We start from the raw sequence: 16,637 nt of genomic DNA on the forward strand, positions 1-16,637 counted from the left end.
ACGCGCCATTCACTAGCTAGCCTGCACCTGCATATATGCGTAGGGCTACCTTGAAGTTAGAGCTCGATGGTGCCCGAATTAAGGCGCAATTCAAGGGTTGTGGAAAACTAAGTATATATTAATAAACAAATGCAAACGAAATTCATAGAAATATGGCTGGATTTCGAGGAGGGAGCGTGAAGGGTTAAGAGTATGGGAGGAGGGAAACATGGAAAGATAGTCACTTGAAAGTGTGTGTGTGCAGTGGCACATACAGCACAAACAAATTTGACTTCTAGAAGAAGAGGTCGTCGTTGCTTTCATCACACATCCCTATCCATGCAGCTTTTTGTAGACGTGGGGGGCATATATATGACCCCTATTGGCTCTCTCTCTCTCTCTCTCTCTCTCTCTCTCTCTCTCTATATATATATATATATATATGTACTTTTTTTTTTGAAAAAAATAAAAAAGGAAATATGGGAGTTCATGATAGCTAGTGATGATCATATGGTGGATGCACAGGGTCCTAGTATAGACCACATCATGTGAAATTGATTGGTGGGTGGACATATAATCCGTAAATAAATATATAATATTGTCTATAAATCATTAACCCTAGTGTAATTAGCTGTCGGGTACTTAATTATAATTTGGTTTTCTCTTTCTTTCTTTCTTTTTTGTCACAGTACGTATATCCTTTATACCTACTTTTGGAGAAAGACAATAATTACTAGAATATACTTCTAAGCTTCTTCATCAGAGAAAAAGAAGTACAAATGTTTGGATGTACGTAATTATACATATAAACAACTTTTAAATGAAAGAGATTTGTAGATGATCGAGTCAGCTCTATATATAATCATCCGATATGGATTTAATTAACTTTAACCAATGTATATATTTTAAAGGGATGAAAATGAAAGAATTGGCGGGCTTTGAATATAAATAAGACTATTGTTTATATATATATATATATGTCGTTGACACATGTTAAGAGAATAGCTCCAAATCTGCTTAGATGTTGTTTAGGGTTATGTTTTTTTTCAATTTCCTCAACGAAGCGCACAGCTTTGATTAGCTAAACAAAATGGTGCCCTGATCACCAATTGGTGTTCATTGAGAATGTAAAGGGAGATCGAGCTGGAAGTTGGGAAACAGGGGTTGGAGGTGTCGGGATAAAGATGACACCCATTAATTTAAAGGGTTAAATTTAGGGTTGATTTATTTAGTCAAGGCCACGTATATTAATCTCGAAAACAACTCAAAAGCATATGAAAGAGAATCCCCTCCATGCCATGCGCATCTTCTTCACCCAACCTTTACTATTTTTTATTTTATTTTGTTCTTCTTTAATATATTAGATTAAATCTTAACAAAGATTATGAAATGATTAACTTTAGCTGCCAGCTAGCTAGGAGCTTTAATTAGGAGAATCTCTCCCTCTAGTACTCTCTATAGTTTCATCCTTATCCTCACTTACCACGACTTTGTCTTTACTTAACTCTGAATTAACCCTAGGAAGATTAAAAAAGTAAGTAATATAAACAAACAAACCCTAGCTCTCACAGTCACGTACACAAAAAACTTATTAATTTTGAAATGGAAATCACTTGCCCGACAAGAGACACAGCAAATTAACTAAGAAAGCCACAGGCCCAAAGGTGTCACTTCTCCACTGGCCGGGCCATGAAAGATATAAATTTCACGATCACCAGCCATTACCAATCAGTGCTCCGGTCCCCTCCAGGGTTGTCTGACAGACAAGCTCATCCCTTGACAACTCCCCTCTCCCTGCCCCCAATGGCTCGTCGGGTCCATATCTAACTGCCGACAGCCCCCCACGTGTCGCAATGGGACGCATGCACCTAAGTGTACGGCCATTTTATGAGCTCATCATCATAAGAGTAGCCCTAGAGATGCATGCATTCAGTGAATATGGCCCAAAAGATGGAAAAGGAGGGGAGGAATTTCACGTACAAAACTATGATGTAATATTGATATTCGTCCCAAAAAAAGAGCAAAAGAGTACATGACTTGTTTGAGATAAAGTGGTGTTGAAAAAGAAAAATGAGCAGAGTTGAGGCAAGTGCATGTTCTGACTCTTTTTTGTCACCCTGGCCTTCACTATGTTAGATAAGTACTGTACTTGCCATATTTAGAGGATAATGTGAAATCAATTATTCATAATTTTATCATATATGGAATTATGGAATAATGGAAGCACCTTATCTTTGATCCTAGCCAGAGTTTTTTTTTAAAAAAAAAAAAAAAAAAAAAAAAAAAAAAAGGAAAGTATTATTTAGATTTTATATATATATATATATATATATATAAATGCTTTAATTTATCAGTCACTTTGATGCCATATCTATATATCCTCGGTTAATTCTATTTTGGAATCACTTTTAATTACGAACTAAAATTAATAATGAGCACAGATTTTCTATTTCATTCTCAATTTTTTTTTTTTCAAAAAAAAAAAAATACTTTACTTATAACCCCTGATCTTTCATCACTTTTGTAATTAATTAAGTATTCAATGTCAATTTAGGGTATCTATCTTTCAAATTTTTTCAATATCAACCTCCCGTTAAAATTTTCTGATAAATCCGGTCAAATTCACAAGATATCCACCATTTTTTTTAGGAAAAAGAAAAAAATGAAAAGATTTAGGTGTTGATCAGAATTTAATGGAATTTACAAAAATACTTATGCCTGAATTTTTGAAAGAATTTATAATATTAAAAAAAAAAATTTGATATTTTGAAAATTTTGATAGGATTTAACGGAAAATTCTAACAGATGGTTGAAATTGAAAAAAATAAATAAAATAAAATTTGGATACCCTAAATTGACACTTCTTAAAGTTTAAGTACTTATTTACAAAAGTGATGAAAGATCAGAGGTTATAAGTGAAGTTTTCCCTTACAAAAATATTATTTCCCTCTTCTTCTTTTTTTATTGTTTTCTTAAACTACCAAAAGAGAAGAGAGGGAAATGATTTCTTTTTTTAAAAAGAAAATTACATAAGTTATAGCGATTGCATAAAAATAGCTAATCAAAAAATAAAATATGTGTTTTAGATATGGAAAAGACAAGCGGCTAATTGACGTGATTTTTTTCTTATCATAGTTAAATTAAATATACACCATATAAGAGTTTGAGAAGTATATGCCATACAATAATCTCAAGTGTTCACTTCCTAACGTAACCGTGAAAGTAACTATTAAATAAAAATACATGTAATATATATTTATTGTGATTTTCACTATCACATAAATAAATAAATAAATAAAATAAAATAAAAACACTTCAAATACATATAATATTTATGGTTAAAAGCTTAAGAAGATGTGATGGGGGCTATATAGTCTAAGGAGAAAGAAAGAAAAAGAGTTGGAATGCAATATATATATACGGCGACTACCGTCGTTACTGGTGAATGTGAAGGCGGTGTGTCCTAATTGGTGGGCAGGCGTGCGATCTGTCTATGGTTTAGTGAAGCTACACGTGGATGGATAATAGTGTGGTCCCCTCAGGTCAGTTGTGGATTGGTGACACGTGTTAAAGTAGTTAGTTGCACCCATGTGCCTTTCCTTGCCAGGGAAGATGTCTTTGTCACCCTTTCTACCAAAAGTTTTTCAGCTGGTCCACCTTTTGCACTTGGCTCGACTTTGAGCCTAAAATCCCTCTAAACTCCTATACTTTTATGATAAAATTATTCATGTTCTAGGACGACTTGTCTCCAATTAAGATTTGGATGGATAGAATTCCAATTAATTAAGATCACAAAAGTCCTTTATCAATCTACTTAATTACCTTTTCTTTTTGCTTGAGAGGGGGTGGTTTTGGGTTTATGCCGGCCCCCGGCCGCGTTTTCATAGAATTTAGGAAAATAATATTCCCAAAAAAAAATTGGTGACCCACGACAGTGGCCGTGGGGTCTTCACCAGCCCCGCCCACGACCATCGAGGGCTTTTTGTTCTTTATTTTTTTTTTCTTGCGAATTGACAAGGGTATTTGTCATTTTGAGAATTTTTAGTGAGACATGCAAAATGAATACAATGCAATTTTGTGGTAATTTAAAGGAGACGTCGCTTCAAAATCAGATATCGTAAGAAATCTTAGGCACCTCACTTTTCAAATGTTAATTTATAATTGGAAACGGAACGATTCTTTTCATAAAATGTAGTTTTGATATCTGAATGGCTCAATTATTCCATCACTTTTACACTTCTAGCTACGTACAAAGTAACATTAGGGATAAATTCTGTGAAAAAGTATACGTGCATACTTCTCTCGAACTACCAGACAATTTATAATGTCGATCTCCCACAAACTTTTGTTCTTATCTTGACTGCCTAACCCCGGCTCGGGCATGCGTTGAAAGAGGGAATATGAGAAGGGATTGGATGACAAGAAATGATCACAAAACTTGGATATATGTACTATTTTTCCTATGAGTTTCCCATTGCTTCATTTCAACATTGAACCTTTTTCCCGGCAGAAGATCTAGTGGGCATGTGATGCCTTAATTTGTTGCCCCTATTCAAACTAGTCCCGGAAAGTTGGTCGAGCCATTGCCATCCAATATCTCCTAAAAGAGAACTCATCCAATGGATTTAATTTGTCTCTAGCTAGCTTCCTCCAATATTATCCTCAATCTATATACCTACACATTCTCAACTCCATAGAATAAAAATAATAATAATAATAATAATAATAAATAAATAAAAGAAATTCTTTGTAAGTGATAATCAATTCAAATAATCATCTTATGCATATTAAGGTTGACAACTTTTGATACGAAATTAGTAGATTAAAGTTGTTGGATTTGACTTATTTAATTATATGTATCGGGTTAAAGTTAACATATATAGTTTTATACACATGCTTCAACATGATCCGAACCCGACAAGCAACATTAATTTGGGACTGCCAAAATTTTTTTTTTTTTTAATACGATCTACGAACTTAACACAAAATTAGCGTGTTAGGGTTGGGGGGTCTGACCCATTTAATTAAATTGTTTGAGTTAAAATTAACCTATATAGTCTTATGCTCATGTTTCGACATGACTTGAACCTAACAAACAACATTAATTTGTAGCTGTCAATTTTTGACACGATCTGTAAACCAGACACGAAATTATCGAGTTAGGTTGTGGGGTTTGACCAATTTAATCAAGTGGGTCGGGTTAAAATTCATCTATATAATCTTATATCCATGCTTCAAAACGACCCAACCTAACAAGCATCATTAATTTGGAACTGTCAATTTTTTATACGATCAGCAAACTCAACACATAATTAGTGTGTTAAAGTTGAGAGATCTGATCCGTTTACTTAAATAGATCAGGTTATGATTAACATATATAGTTTTATATTCACGTCAACACAAATGGACACCCCAACACCCCTAATGAAGGCTGCTAATCAAACTTGATGTGCAAGTAAGATGAGATTTATGTAAATTCAATGGTGACCCACAAACATTTATTCCATCCATCAAACTTTATCACACGATTGCAATATCACACACATGAATTAATGTGTTAGGTCAATTGATAACATTTTGTACTTAATTAGGAAGTGGAATCTTAATTTGTCAAGTGAGTGTTATCGCAAAATATAATTATGGTGGTGGTAAAAAATGGAAATCAGAATATCTCCAAATAAGGGCAATTGTTCCTGAAAGAGGGTATGATTTCCAACTGGTAAAGCAACGACGTACGTCAACAATGACGATATTTGCACTGTCCTTATATGCTCCAACAGTGCCAATATTTTATTCCCCCCTCCCCCCCCTAATTAACTGGGTTTCCCTTAATTTGTTACTGCTTATTAATTAATTATTATATATTTCACGTCAAATATTTTTCACAATTAATTTTTTCACCCATCTCGAGCCACGCATGAGGATGAGGTAATTCGTAGGGGAGGGAAGCCATAACTAAGCTAAACGAGTACGGCTTGGCTACATTATAGACATAGAAAGAGGAGAATACCACCCAATTGGACAACAAAAGTGACTTGCATGTCCAAATCCACAGGCCAACCACCACTTTTGTTTACTGAATTCGAGGTGGTCAGGTTTGGGATCCCCACCCATCTAAAGTTACAAGGTTGTGAGTGATTTAGTAGCTCTAGACTTCTCATCCCCTACCATAATGACCCTATCTTTCTTTCTTAATTACTTGATTAGGAAAGCCTTATCCACGTGAGTTAGTCCTTTGAGGTTAAGATATTCTATAATTATTGTTCGAATTTGAGAAAATTCAAACAGGCGATTGTGAGATACTATTTATAAAACTCACTTGACCAAATAAAAATTAAGTTGTTTGGCCACTTATTCGATCAAGTAGATTTCATAAGTAATCTCTTACAATCACCTGTTCTCAAATTCAGACATATAATGATAAAGGATCCTAGTCCTAATCATGGAGCCCTCCCCCAAACCCCATCAAGAAAGAGCATAAAAATTAATGTAAATAACGAGCCTCATATTAATAAGTAATGTTATTTAGTAAATTGTTATATTACTGTCATATAACTTGATGAATGTTGTATGACGATTGATTTTCTTAATTATATGACAGTCGTATAATCTTGACCATTAAAAAGAAAACATGCATGTCTTCCCTTCCTGAACAAACATGTTGATGAAAAAAAAAAAACAAGAGGGAAATGATATTGATTGATTGTGAACACAAATAAATTAATTTGTTTGCATCATTTTGGTTGGATTTTATAACATAGTGTCAGCGGCATATATATATATATATGCTAAAAGGAAGACTGTATCCTAAGAATTGTATATTTTAACAGAATACTTAAAGGGAAGCAATGGCATATTCCGAAATATTCTAGAAAAAGGAAGGACATTTTGGTAAAGTAAAATTGAAATTGGGACACAAAAAGTGGGAAGGGAAACATGGCCTTATAAATGAGGGGTGTCGACTATCAAAGACATTCATCATTTCATGGGAGAACAGTATTGGGTGTGTTTGGTTTTGAGGGAAACATAGAGGAGAGAGAGATCAAAGAGTGATAGAGAGAGAGAGACACACACAGAGAGAGAGGATCTGATCAGGATGACGATCACGATGAACCGTCAGGATCATATGCTACACTTCTCTCAACTCTACGCTGATGCATTCACCACCCAAATGGTAACCCAACAAGGTTTGTGTCTCGAGAGCAACAAAGCTTTCTTTCTTTCTTTCTTTTTTCTGTTTCCTCCGTGGAGTAGTGGCTACTATTGCACCTCTCGTCCTCGATTAACATGAACTTGTGCTGATCGGTGCATGTTTAATTAATTAGGAGGTGAGTCGAAACCAAGACGACGCCGTAAGAAGAGCAAAGGAGGAGAAGGCGGCGGCGCCGGCGGGATCAAGAAGAGGAAGCTAAGCGAGGAACAAGTGAGTCAACTTGAGTCTTACTTCGGAAATGAACATAAGTTGGAGTCGGAAAGAAAGGACCGCCTCGCTTCTGAACTGGGTCTTGAGCCTCGCCAAGTTGCCGTTTGGTTCCAGAACCGAAGGGCTCGTTGGAGGAACAAGAAACTGGAGGAAGAGTACTCCGTTTTGAAGAAAGAACAGGAAAGCACCCTTTTCGAGAAATGCCGGCTTGAGTCTGAGGTCTCTCTCTCTCTCTCTCTCTCTCTCTAGATCTCTGTTTCTGTGTGCGAATATCTTTCTGCACATCTCTTTTGTTTATTACTGTATTTACTCGGTTTTAGTTTATTTCACCTGTTTGGTTCCCGAGAAAAGAAGAAAAAAACGCAATTCAAAGTCATTTTCTCTTTCCGAGTTTGTCAAGTTTGGAAAACTTGATCTTGCTCAAACCATTTAAAATATTAGTTTGATCGCGTTTGTACCCCATGTCCCCTCAGAATCCAAACCAAGGGGAACCCTGGAGTTTGATTGACCTTCTTGGTTTTTCCGCATCTTTTTGTTCATCTCTCTATTCGCTAGGCTTTTGTTCTATATACCCTGTTTGGTTTCCGAGAAAAGAAGGAAAAGTAATTCTCAATCATTTTTATTTCCTTTGTTTCATTCCTCTGGTTTTGCTATATATCCAAGCAAAAGCCTATAACACTAATTTTGGACGAGAGGTTGTTTACGTAATTGACTGACTTTTAATTTTCTGGCTAAGCAAACTTATAATATTTTAATATGTAAATGCGTGTTTAATGCACTTTACTATTTTAATCCTGTAATAATGGAACAAAAAAGATTAAAAAAAACCAAAATATTCTTAAAAAATAAAAAAAATAAAAAAAAAAATGGAGAAGGTGACCGACTGACCCACGGCATAAGAACGTGCATGAGCTCTGGGCTCGAAGAAATTTAACCCATGCCACCTTGGTGGGCTAGGCGGTAGAAAAGTAACAAAAAGAATTGACGGAGGAACAGCGTATTGCCACCTCACGAGACAACAAGAATCGACCGTACACTGTTGTTTAAGGTGGCTGGATGTTGGGCCTTTCTGAGGCCCACTAAGCACGTGACGATATTTTTAATCACGTGGGCGATAAATCATTTTTTGACGTGCGCGTATATGCCCGTACCCTGCAGGTTGTGAAGCTGAAGGAGCAACTGTCGGAGGCAGAGAAGGAGATCCAACGGCTGTCGCAACAACGCGCGGAACCGGTTCGGAGCAACAGCACGAGATCGTCGTCGCCGTCGGAGGAGACGACAATGGGGGCGCAAGCGGCGTTTATTGGGGAGTTCGAGATGGACGAATACGGCGACGTGTTTAACACGCCGGCATTCTATTACGCGCAGGGGATCGATTGGATCAATCAGTATATTTAGAGATCGATGATGAGTGTTTTGTAGATATTGAGAAGCTTAATGTAAATATACCCTTTTCGATCGTTTTTTTCCAAGCTATGTAGCTAGCTAGCTAGCTAGTGTTTGATGATCAGATCAGTGTATTAATTTGACTAGACTGTGGAAATTAATTAATGTTAATTAACTTATTATTATTAATATTGATAGCTTTGCTGCTTGTTCTAGCTTGTTGTTGACTGGAAGAAGCTAGCTAGGTAGTTGATATTTGTCACATGCTGTTCTTTCTTTTCTTCCCCTTTCTAGTTATATTCTTAATTAGAGAATGAAAGAGATGTGGAACGAACACAGTTTTTCATTGAATGTGTTGAAAAAGTCCCACAGGGTTAGGTCTGATTTTGATACTCCCATTAATTAATGTTATTGACCTTAAGCATATTTTTATAGCCTATGAATGTACGTTATCCAACATATGCACGTTACACTACTCTCGTGTTGGATTCAAAACTTGTGTATAGGTTAAGTGAAAGACTCAATTTACAATTATATTGTACTATCAAAGGGCGGATTAATATTAGATGGTTTGAAACGAAAAGTTTGTTTATAATTATTATTGTTTTAATTAGTTTTTAGGTAGAAAGAAAGAAAAATAAATAAATAGGAAATAGACCCTGAAGCATGATGGACACTTTTGGGAGTTAGGGTCCGGTGGAGAGGGATGAAAGGCCCCCCACGATGAATAATGGAAGAACTTAACAAAACTGGTTAAAGTACGCACTTTGATATCACTTTTTGGTAGATATTTTTGTAAAAGGGGCGTGTACTGACTGTAAGGACATAACGACCCCTATATTCTTTTCTTTTTTTTTTCTTTTTCCAAAGATGCATTATTTTTTTTTAATATGTATATATAGGCTTGGCCCACCAAAAATTTCCAAAACAAGCAATTATATGGTAATTCGGTTCCAAGAAAATCATATATATAGGAAAAGCCTCTCACAACATAATTTTTGAAATAAAAAATTATATGATCTTCTTAAGCTAATTTTATTGTATTGTATTTTTTTTTGGCCGGATTTTGAATTGAGTTAACTATTTTAGTTGTTAGCTTGTGGCTGTTAAGCCCCCACATAGGCCATGCCCATGCTAGCAGTCAACACAAAAATTGATAAATTGTTAATTAAGCTACCTAGATGCTACCTAGATGTTCATATATATATGACTCCCAAGAATAGGTCATATCAGTTAAATGAGATAAAACGATTGAGTGTGAAGAAAACAATATCATTTTATTAAGGAAAAATTTCACAAAATGGTACTAAACTACTACGCGTTTTGACAGAATGATACTAAACTTCAAAAACTGTCGAACCCGAGTATTAAATTATCTGAAACCATCACTTTTGGGTATTCCGTCTGATTTCAGCGTTAAAACCAAACGGAATCCCAATCACGTGACCTCCACGTGACTTTTTCATCCATTTCTACCCGTTTTGCCCCTCTAAAAAAATAAAAACAAAAACAATGTCATCTTTGGTATTCTCAGATCACGTAACGTGTTCGCATCCACTGTTCCAAAAAACAATTTTCCGTGACCAACAAATCAGCCGCCAAACTACTATCCACACCCTCCAATTGACCGCCAGTCCGACTGCATCGTCGTCGACAACGAGGATAGTGTGGCAAACTATTGGCCAAGTCGGGAACTTCTCCCTCCGAAATCGATGTACTCGTCGTCAACGTCTCCATGTCTCCATGCTCTCATCGGTTCCTTCTTGTGAGAGAGAGACAGACAGACAAAGAGAAGAGAGAGTGACTCAGCTCCAACAGGCCCAACTCGCAGCATTACACGGAACCGACTCGGCTCCCTTCGAGCCCCTAATATCGCACCTGATGTCCTCGTCCAACGAGCTTCACTCCCAAGGCTAATCCATCTTCAACCTCTGCAAGCAGGCCGAACCCAACTCGCTGTCCCTGAAGCTCGTCCACCTTCTCTAGTCCTCTCCCCACGCATCCCTTACGTCGGCCAAAACACAGTGAAGATGAACATCAAAGAAGGAAAGGAAAAAAAGCTATTCACCAACCATGTTCATGAACTAAGTGGGTTATATTCTGTTATACTCTGTTTATGGAAGTTAAAACATAGGAATTGAAAGTATCAGATCGAAGGCACATGCCACGTTCATTGCAGAGGAAATTGGTAGACCATTTAGTTATAATAATTTGTACATGGTCAGTTTATCAACATATACATAAAACAAGTTCCAAAACCATGACCTTAAAGAGCTTTGGAACGATATGGAGTCCCTTAACTTTTTCTTTTTCGGCTGCGTTCATTGTGAAAGGTTTGTTGTTGCACTTTTTCTAACATGTACGTCCAATGCCAATGGCATTAAAATATCACTATCCGGAAAAAAGATGAGCCACAACTTGCTGATGAGCTACTATTGAAATGTGAGAAACATTTGGTTGATAAGAATGTTGTGATGGTGAAACCGGAAACCAGTTTTTGAGGACATGTCGCAGTTGGGCTTTAATCTCCACAGCAGCCACAGAAGATGAAGAAAAAGAGAAACCTGTGGGACTAGAGAATATAGATGTGACTGTGGTTTTGTTTTTTGTTTCTCAGTAGGTTTTGTTTTGTGGTACGTTGTTCTTAGACCTGAGTGGCATGCCCTACATGGAATATATATATATATATATATTTATAGACGACGCAGTGGTAGCTTGCATGAAAGTGGAGACTATTTATACAAAGTTCCATCGAAACAGAGAGAGCACAAGCTCTGAAAAACACCAAAACAACAAACCAACAACTAAACACGAATTTGTCATTCTGTAAAGCTGCCTTTAGCCCGGATGTCAAATGATCATAACTTAAATCCTTATCACAAGTACTGAACCGTGAGCAGGCCATTGTCAAAGTAGTGAATCCCTTCGAAATCCCATTCCACTTTTGGGATAGGGCCAATACTGTCAACGACTTTCTCAATCCCAGCGGAGTCGACGAGCACGTTGGAGGAGTGGCTAGAGACCCACACCAAACTCTCCCTGACATCGTCCATGGCGTCTCGGAGGTGCACCGGCCACCACACTGCGTGGATTCTTCGAGCACTTCGTTCGTTTTTCAATCTTAAATCGTTTTCCTTGTTTTTTGGTTGTTGTTTGAAATTGAAAATGGCGTTTGTGGCCTTGGAGAGAAGTGAATATATATATATATATATATATATATATATATATATATATATATATATATATATATATATATATATATATATATATATATATATATATATATATATATATATATATATATATATATATATATAGCGTTCTTGACATGAAGACACTGCATTAATTTGTCGGAACTGATGCTCTGTTTTTTCAGCAAAAGCTGTTCTCCATAAATTTGTCAAAATCGTTGAAATCTATCCTTCCAGGAACCAAGTCCCGTGGTGCTCTGGCGACAGGAGGGTCCCGACCTAGACTGTGAGATCATGGAGATGACGAGTGGCTCGGTCCCGTATTGGAAGAAGGTGTTGAGAAAGGAGAGGAGCGCGCCCGCACGAGAGTAGGCCCAGGAACCAAGTCCGGAAGGTCCGCATGGGGAGGCTTGGGTCGTCGTAGCTGGACACCGTTGGACGGACCTCCTTACTTGGTGACTCGTCGTCGCTACTTTTGGCGGTGGGCTCGGTTTCTAGGGCGGCCATGGCTAGTGTTCGCTTGAGAGAAGTTTTTCTGTTTGAGTTGATAAAGTGAAGAGACAATGAGAGAATGACGTCGTTTTTATTTAGCAGATGAGCAAAACGGTAGTGTGGCTTAAGTAAGTCACGTGTATATCACTTGATTGCGATTCCGTCTGGTTTTAACGCTTAAACCAGACATAATACCCTAAAGCAAGGGTTTAGGATAATTGAATACCCGGGTTCGATAGTTTTTAAAGTTTAGTATCCTTCCGTAAAAACGCGTGGTAATTCAGTACCCTTTTGTGAAGTTTTCCCTTTTATTAATTCAGCCCTCCCAAGCATTTTTGAAGAGTTGAGGTTATATGCAACTAAGGAACTATGCGTTGTATGAAATAAACATATGTAAAAGATGTTTGGAAGATCATCCTAGATGCCTTTTCTAGATGAATTTGATTACACAAATTAAGTGGTAACATGCTTATACAAAGCCAAATGTCATATCAAATTCAGCATCTACAATTAACATCAAAGCTTGTTTCCCTCAACGGATAGAGAAAAAGTATTGATTGCAGTAATTAAGGCATGCATTAACAAGTCCTGAATTTTCCTTTCATCTCTCACAAAATTGATTGCCAAAATAAAAATGATTTCATTTCCTCCTCTCTTTCTACCATCCTTCCACTTTTGAAAATCATCATTGGATACGTGGGATTCTTGTGGGTCTCATAGATCTAATGTTAATTTAAAAAGAAACCACTTTTTAGCACTCTAAGAACACAAGTAGCAGATACTCTATAGGTTGTTCACTTCCCCAAATATAGGAAAAATTTGAAAAAAGTCACAAAAAATCACCCACATCAATTTTCCTATATTTCACCTAAACCCTTGGGTAACTACGTTCATTGGGTAGCACTGTAGCTACCCAGTGAATTATATAATGATAAAAATGACAAAAAGTAGGAAAGTAAGAAAAAGAATAAAGTAAGAATAAAGAAAGAGTATTTAAATGATATAGGGAAATATAAGGGAATCTATTGTGAAATTTTTTTTATAAGAAAGCAAAAAGTAATGTTGTTTCCTAAATTTAGGAAAAATGGTTGGGTATCTATTTGTAAAAAAAAAAAAAAAAAAAAAAAAAAAAAAAAAAAAAAAAAAACACCAGTAGTAGTCACCCTAAAGCTTCTCTAAACCATTGGGTAGCACTGTAGCTACCCAATCATTTATTATAAGAGCATCTCTAGTGAGCTCTCCATTTCAAAATTTTCACCAAAATTTGGTAAAAAACTCAAAAAAGTTCACTTCAACAAACTCTCTATAATTTTTCTATTTTGGCTCTTGTCAGAATTTCACTCCAAATTTGGCTCACAAATTTTATGAGCTATTGAATATTTAATCATTTCTCTCTCCTTTCACTTTTCTTCTCTCCTCATTTGTTAGGAGTGGTTGCTTAAAACCAATAAAAAAATTACTATCTAGTTAAAATAGAGAAATATTTGAAGAGTACGTTTGATATATGAAGTTTGTTAAAAAGAAAATCAATAAAAAAAAAAAAAAAAAAAAAAAAAAAAAAAAAAAAACCAATAACATCAACACACATATTCGAGAACTGATCGAGAATTGAAGGAGAGTTGAGAGCATGAGGTCTGTTTGGTTCGAATATAATTCAATATTTGAACCGGGTTTTTATTCGAAAACCCGACACCCGCAACCATGCTGAATAAAACCCGAATGCTTTTTTGAAAATAGTTTGAATTTCAAGGTGAAATGATGATCAGCGGCGTGAATTTTGTGTTTGGTGGCATTTATTGCTACTCTCAAACCGGCTGCATTTGTTTAAACATGGTGGGACCCGCGGTTTCAGACACACTATCATGTAACACTTGGGTGTATTTCGTTATAACGTTCAGTGTTAGTATGAGCTTGTAAGGACCGTTGACTAAATAAAGATGTAAATAGAATAAATCTTGTCCATCAGATGCATTTGTACATATCCGCGTGCACCAAATAACTCCAGCATTGTAACGTAATTCGACCTTCTTTTCTGTTTATTTTTTTAAAAAAAATTCAAGCTTTTGTCTTGTTCAATAAATATGCTCAGACTCGTCAGACGAAATGAGTGCATTGGAATTCAGCTGGGTGTAAAACATTTACACCGTTTTTCCAAATTTTTGTGATTAACAGCCGCTGGATTATTAGATCAGTAGAGTTCCAATCATTTCGACCGTCCATTCAGTTTTATAAGGTGCGAGTGACCACACCCAATAATTGCCCGTTATCAGAGGCGTCTCTTTGCCTTTTTATCTGACCGATGCATCCTAATGGGGGCAGTTGGGGTTATTTTCTCAAGGTGTATAATTGCTTACAGGGTAGTTATGGTTTTAATTATATCAACCGTTAGATTTGTATATTGTAGCTTAGTAATCATCTGAACCGTTCAACCGTTGTCTTCTTCGTCCGAGTGCCACAGCATATAATTCTCCATTTGCTCAGTAAATTCAATTTGAATAAGAAAAGTGGAATTGTGTGGTGTGCGTATCAAGTTTAATTTGAGTGTCCAAGTATCAACCACCCGATGAAAGGGGCTTCTCATCCAACAGTTAAAAAAAGGAAAATAACAATTTTAAGACCGAGCCTATCATTAATTGCTTGCACCGGATTATATGACCTGTATCTTGCATGGTCGACGCGTGTCTCTTAATATTAACTCCAATTTTAATCTTGAATTTGTGTTCAATAGCCATGTGGCTTCACTGTTCCCCTCACGAATCATAGCATGGCACGTGTACTATAATAAGAGGAATATGTAATCATGTGTAATCGGTCTCAGTGTATGTTGATTTATCAGAACAATCTTATATCATTGGATTTGTGTTTAATATCCATAGCCGCACATCGCGTTCCACGTGCCCATTCATACAGTGTATTCGGCATCACACCGAATGAACTCCCACCTATGTGTTCCCCAAAACCGCACCCTTCTCTCATTTTCTTGCTCCTGCCGAACAAAAAACCTGAGAGACCATCGTGTTACTATTGCCTGAAAAGCAGCGTGTCAGGAAGCTTTTTAGGCTTCCATCACCTCCTTCCACCCGTTGCAGCAACATTCACCGACGTTTGTATCAGAATGGGGTCTTTCACCCATCAGAGAGGTAGGTGATTTTTTGTGTTATTTGCTTTTAATCTATTTATTAGACTTGAACCTAACAATTTTTGGGCTTTGTGTTGTAAGTGACAACCTTGTACAGTGGACGAAAACTGGCTATAAGTTCGTGCATCAGAAGGTAGAACCTCAATGTCTTCAGAGAAGCCTTCTTCTTCGGATGAGTATTCTTCCTCAACTGGTTCCAACACCCAACGATACTCAGCTCCTCCAATGAAGATAGTCCACGTGGTCGGTCCAAGAACACGGTCTTGGAGGGTTAGTTTCAATTTCATACTTTGTTGTTGTTGATTATTGTTTCATTTTTTATTTGTAATTTGCACAAGAACTTTGTATTTCGGGGACTGTTAAGGGGATTTATTATGGTGTTATTATTTTTTGTATATTCTGTTATTATTGTTACAATGTTGTTCCTGTTTGTTGGTTTGGATTTTTTAGATCATTTCTCATACAAGTCGAGTTCCTGCATAATTTGTAGATCTGTTATTATTCTTTGAATTGATGTTCTAATTTTGGTAGATCTGTGTGTTTTTTTGGTTTTTTTTCTTTTAAGTAAAATTATTTTTTTCAATCACCTAATGGATTGGCATGAAAACTGATCTGTTATAACTAATTTTTTTAATGGTCATCCTTTTTTTTTAACCAAAAAATATCTCATACTAGTAGAATTCTAGCTTGATTTTTTGTTCACCAAATCATTTCCGTGGAGGTGATTTTTGTTTAAGTGTGTTCTTCTCAGTCACATCCATCCGTGTGTGTTTACGTAATAATTGTCAAAGTTTTTTTTTTATTTTTTTCGCGACTTCATAATATCAAATAGTTTTTCTGAATGAATTTTTTAAAAAAGTGCATGTTTTTATGTTAGGGCTTAGGACAACAACAATATGCCAAATTACAATAGACTTGGTGCCAATTTCACAATCCGTCGCCTTTTTTTAACTTAAAACAAAGGTTCATGAAAAGCATGTGTAGACTAGTACAAAATAGATTAACCCAAAAAATTAAAGCAAATTAA

The 16,637-nt window shown here is 36.2% G+C and overlaps 1 protein-coding gene across 1 annotated transcript; it reads left to right on the top strand.

Annotated features, from left to right (window-relative positions):
- The first annotated feature begins 6,945 nt into the window (after positions 1–6,945).
- On the top strand, positions 6,946–8,983 carry LOC133875523 (homeobox-leucine zipper protein ATHB-40-like). Its single transcript, XM_062313685.1, has 3 exons — positions 6,946–7,166; positions 7,305–7,621; positions 8,561–8,983. Exons 1-3 carry the CDS (start codon positions 7,076–7,078, stop codon positions 8,798–8,800), a joined length of 648 nt encoding a protein of 215 aa, XP_062169669.1. The 5' UTR covers positions 6,946–7,075; the 3' UTR covers positions 8,801–8,983.
- Positions 8,984–16,637: the final 7,654 nt, after the last annotated feature.

This window comes from Alnus glutinosa, chromosome 8 (assembly GCF_958979055.1).
Source record: "Alnus glutinosa chromosome 8, dhAlnGlut1.1, whole genome shotgun sequence".
Taxonomy (NCBI): Eukaryota; Viridiplantae; Streptophyta; class Magnoliopsida; order Fagales; family Betulaceae; genus Alnus; species Alnus glutinosa.

Excerpts from the sequence above, each read along its gene's own strand:
- LOC133875523 (XM_062313685.1), top strand. The coding sequence starts at position 7,076 with ATGACGATCACGATGAACCGTCAGGATCATATGCTACACTTCTCTCAA. Across the intron at positions 7,167-7,304 it reads CCAAATGGTAACCCAACAAG|GAGGTGAGTCGAAACCAAGA; the intron begins GTTTGTGTCTCG and ends TTAATTAATTAG. Across the intron at positions 7,622-8,560 it reads AATGCCGGCTTGAGTCTGAG|GTTGTGAAGCTGAAGGAGCA; the intron begins GTCTCTCTCTCT and ends CGTACCCTGCAG.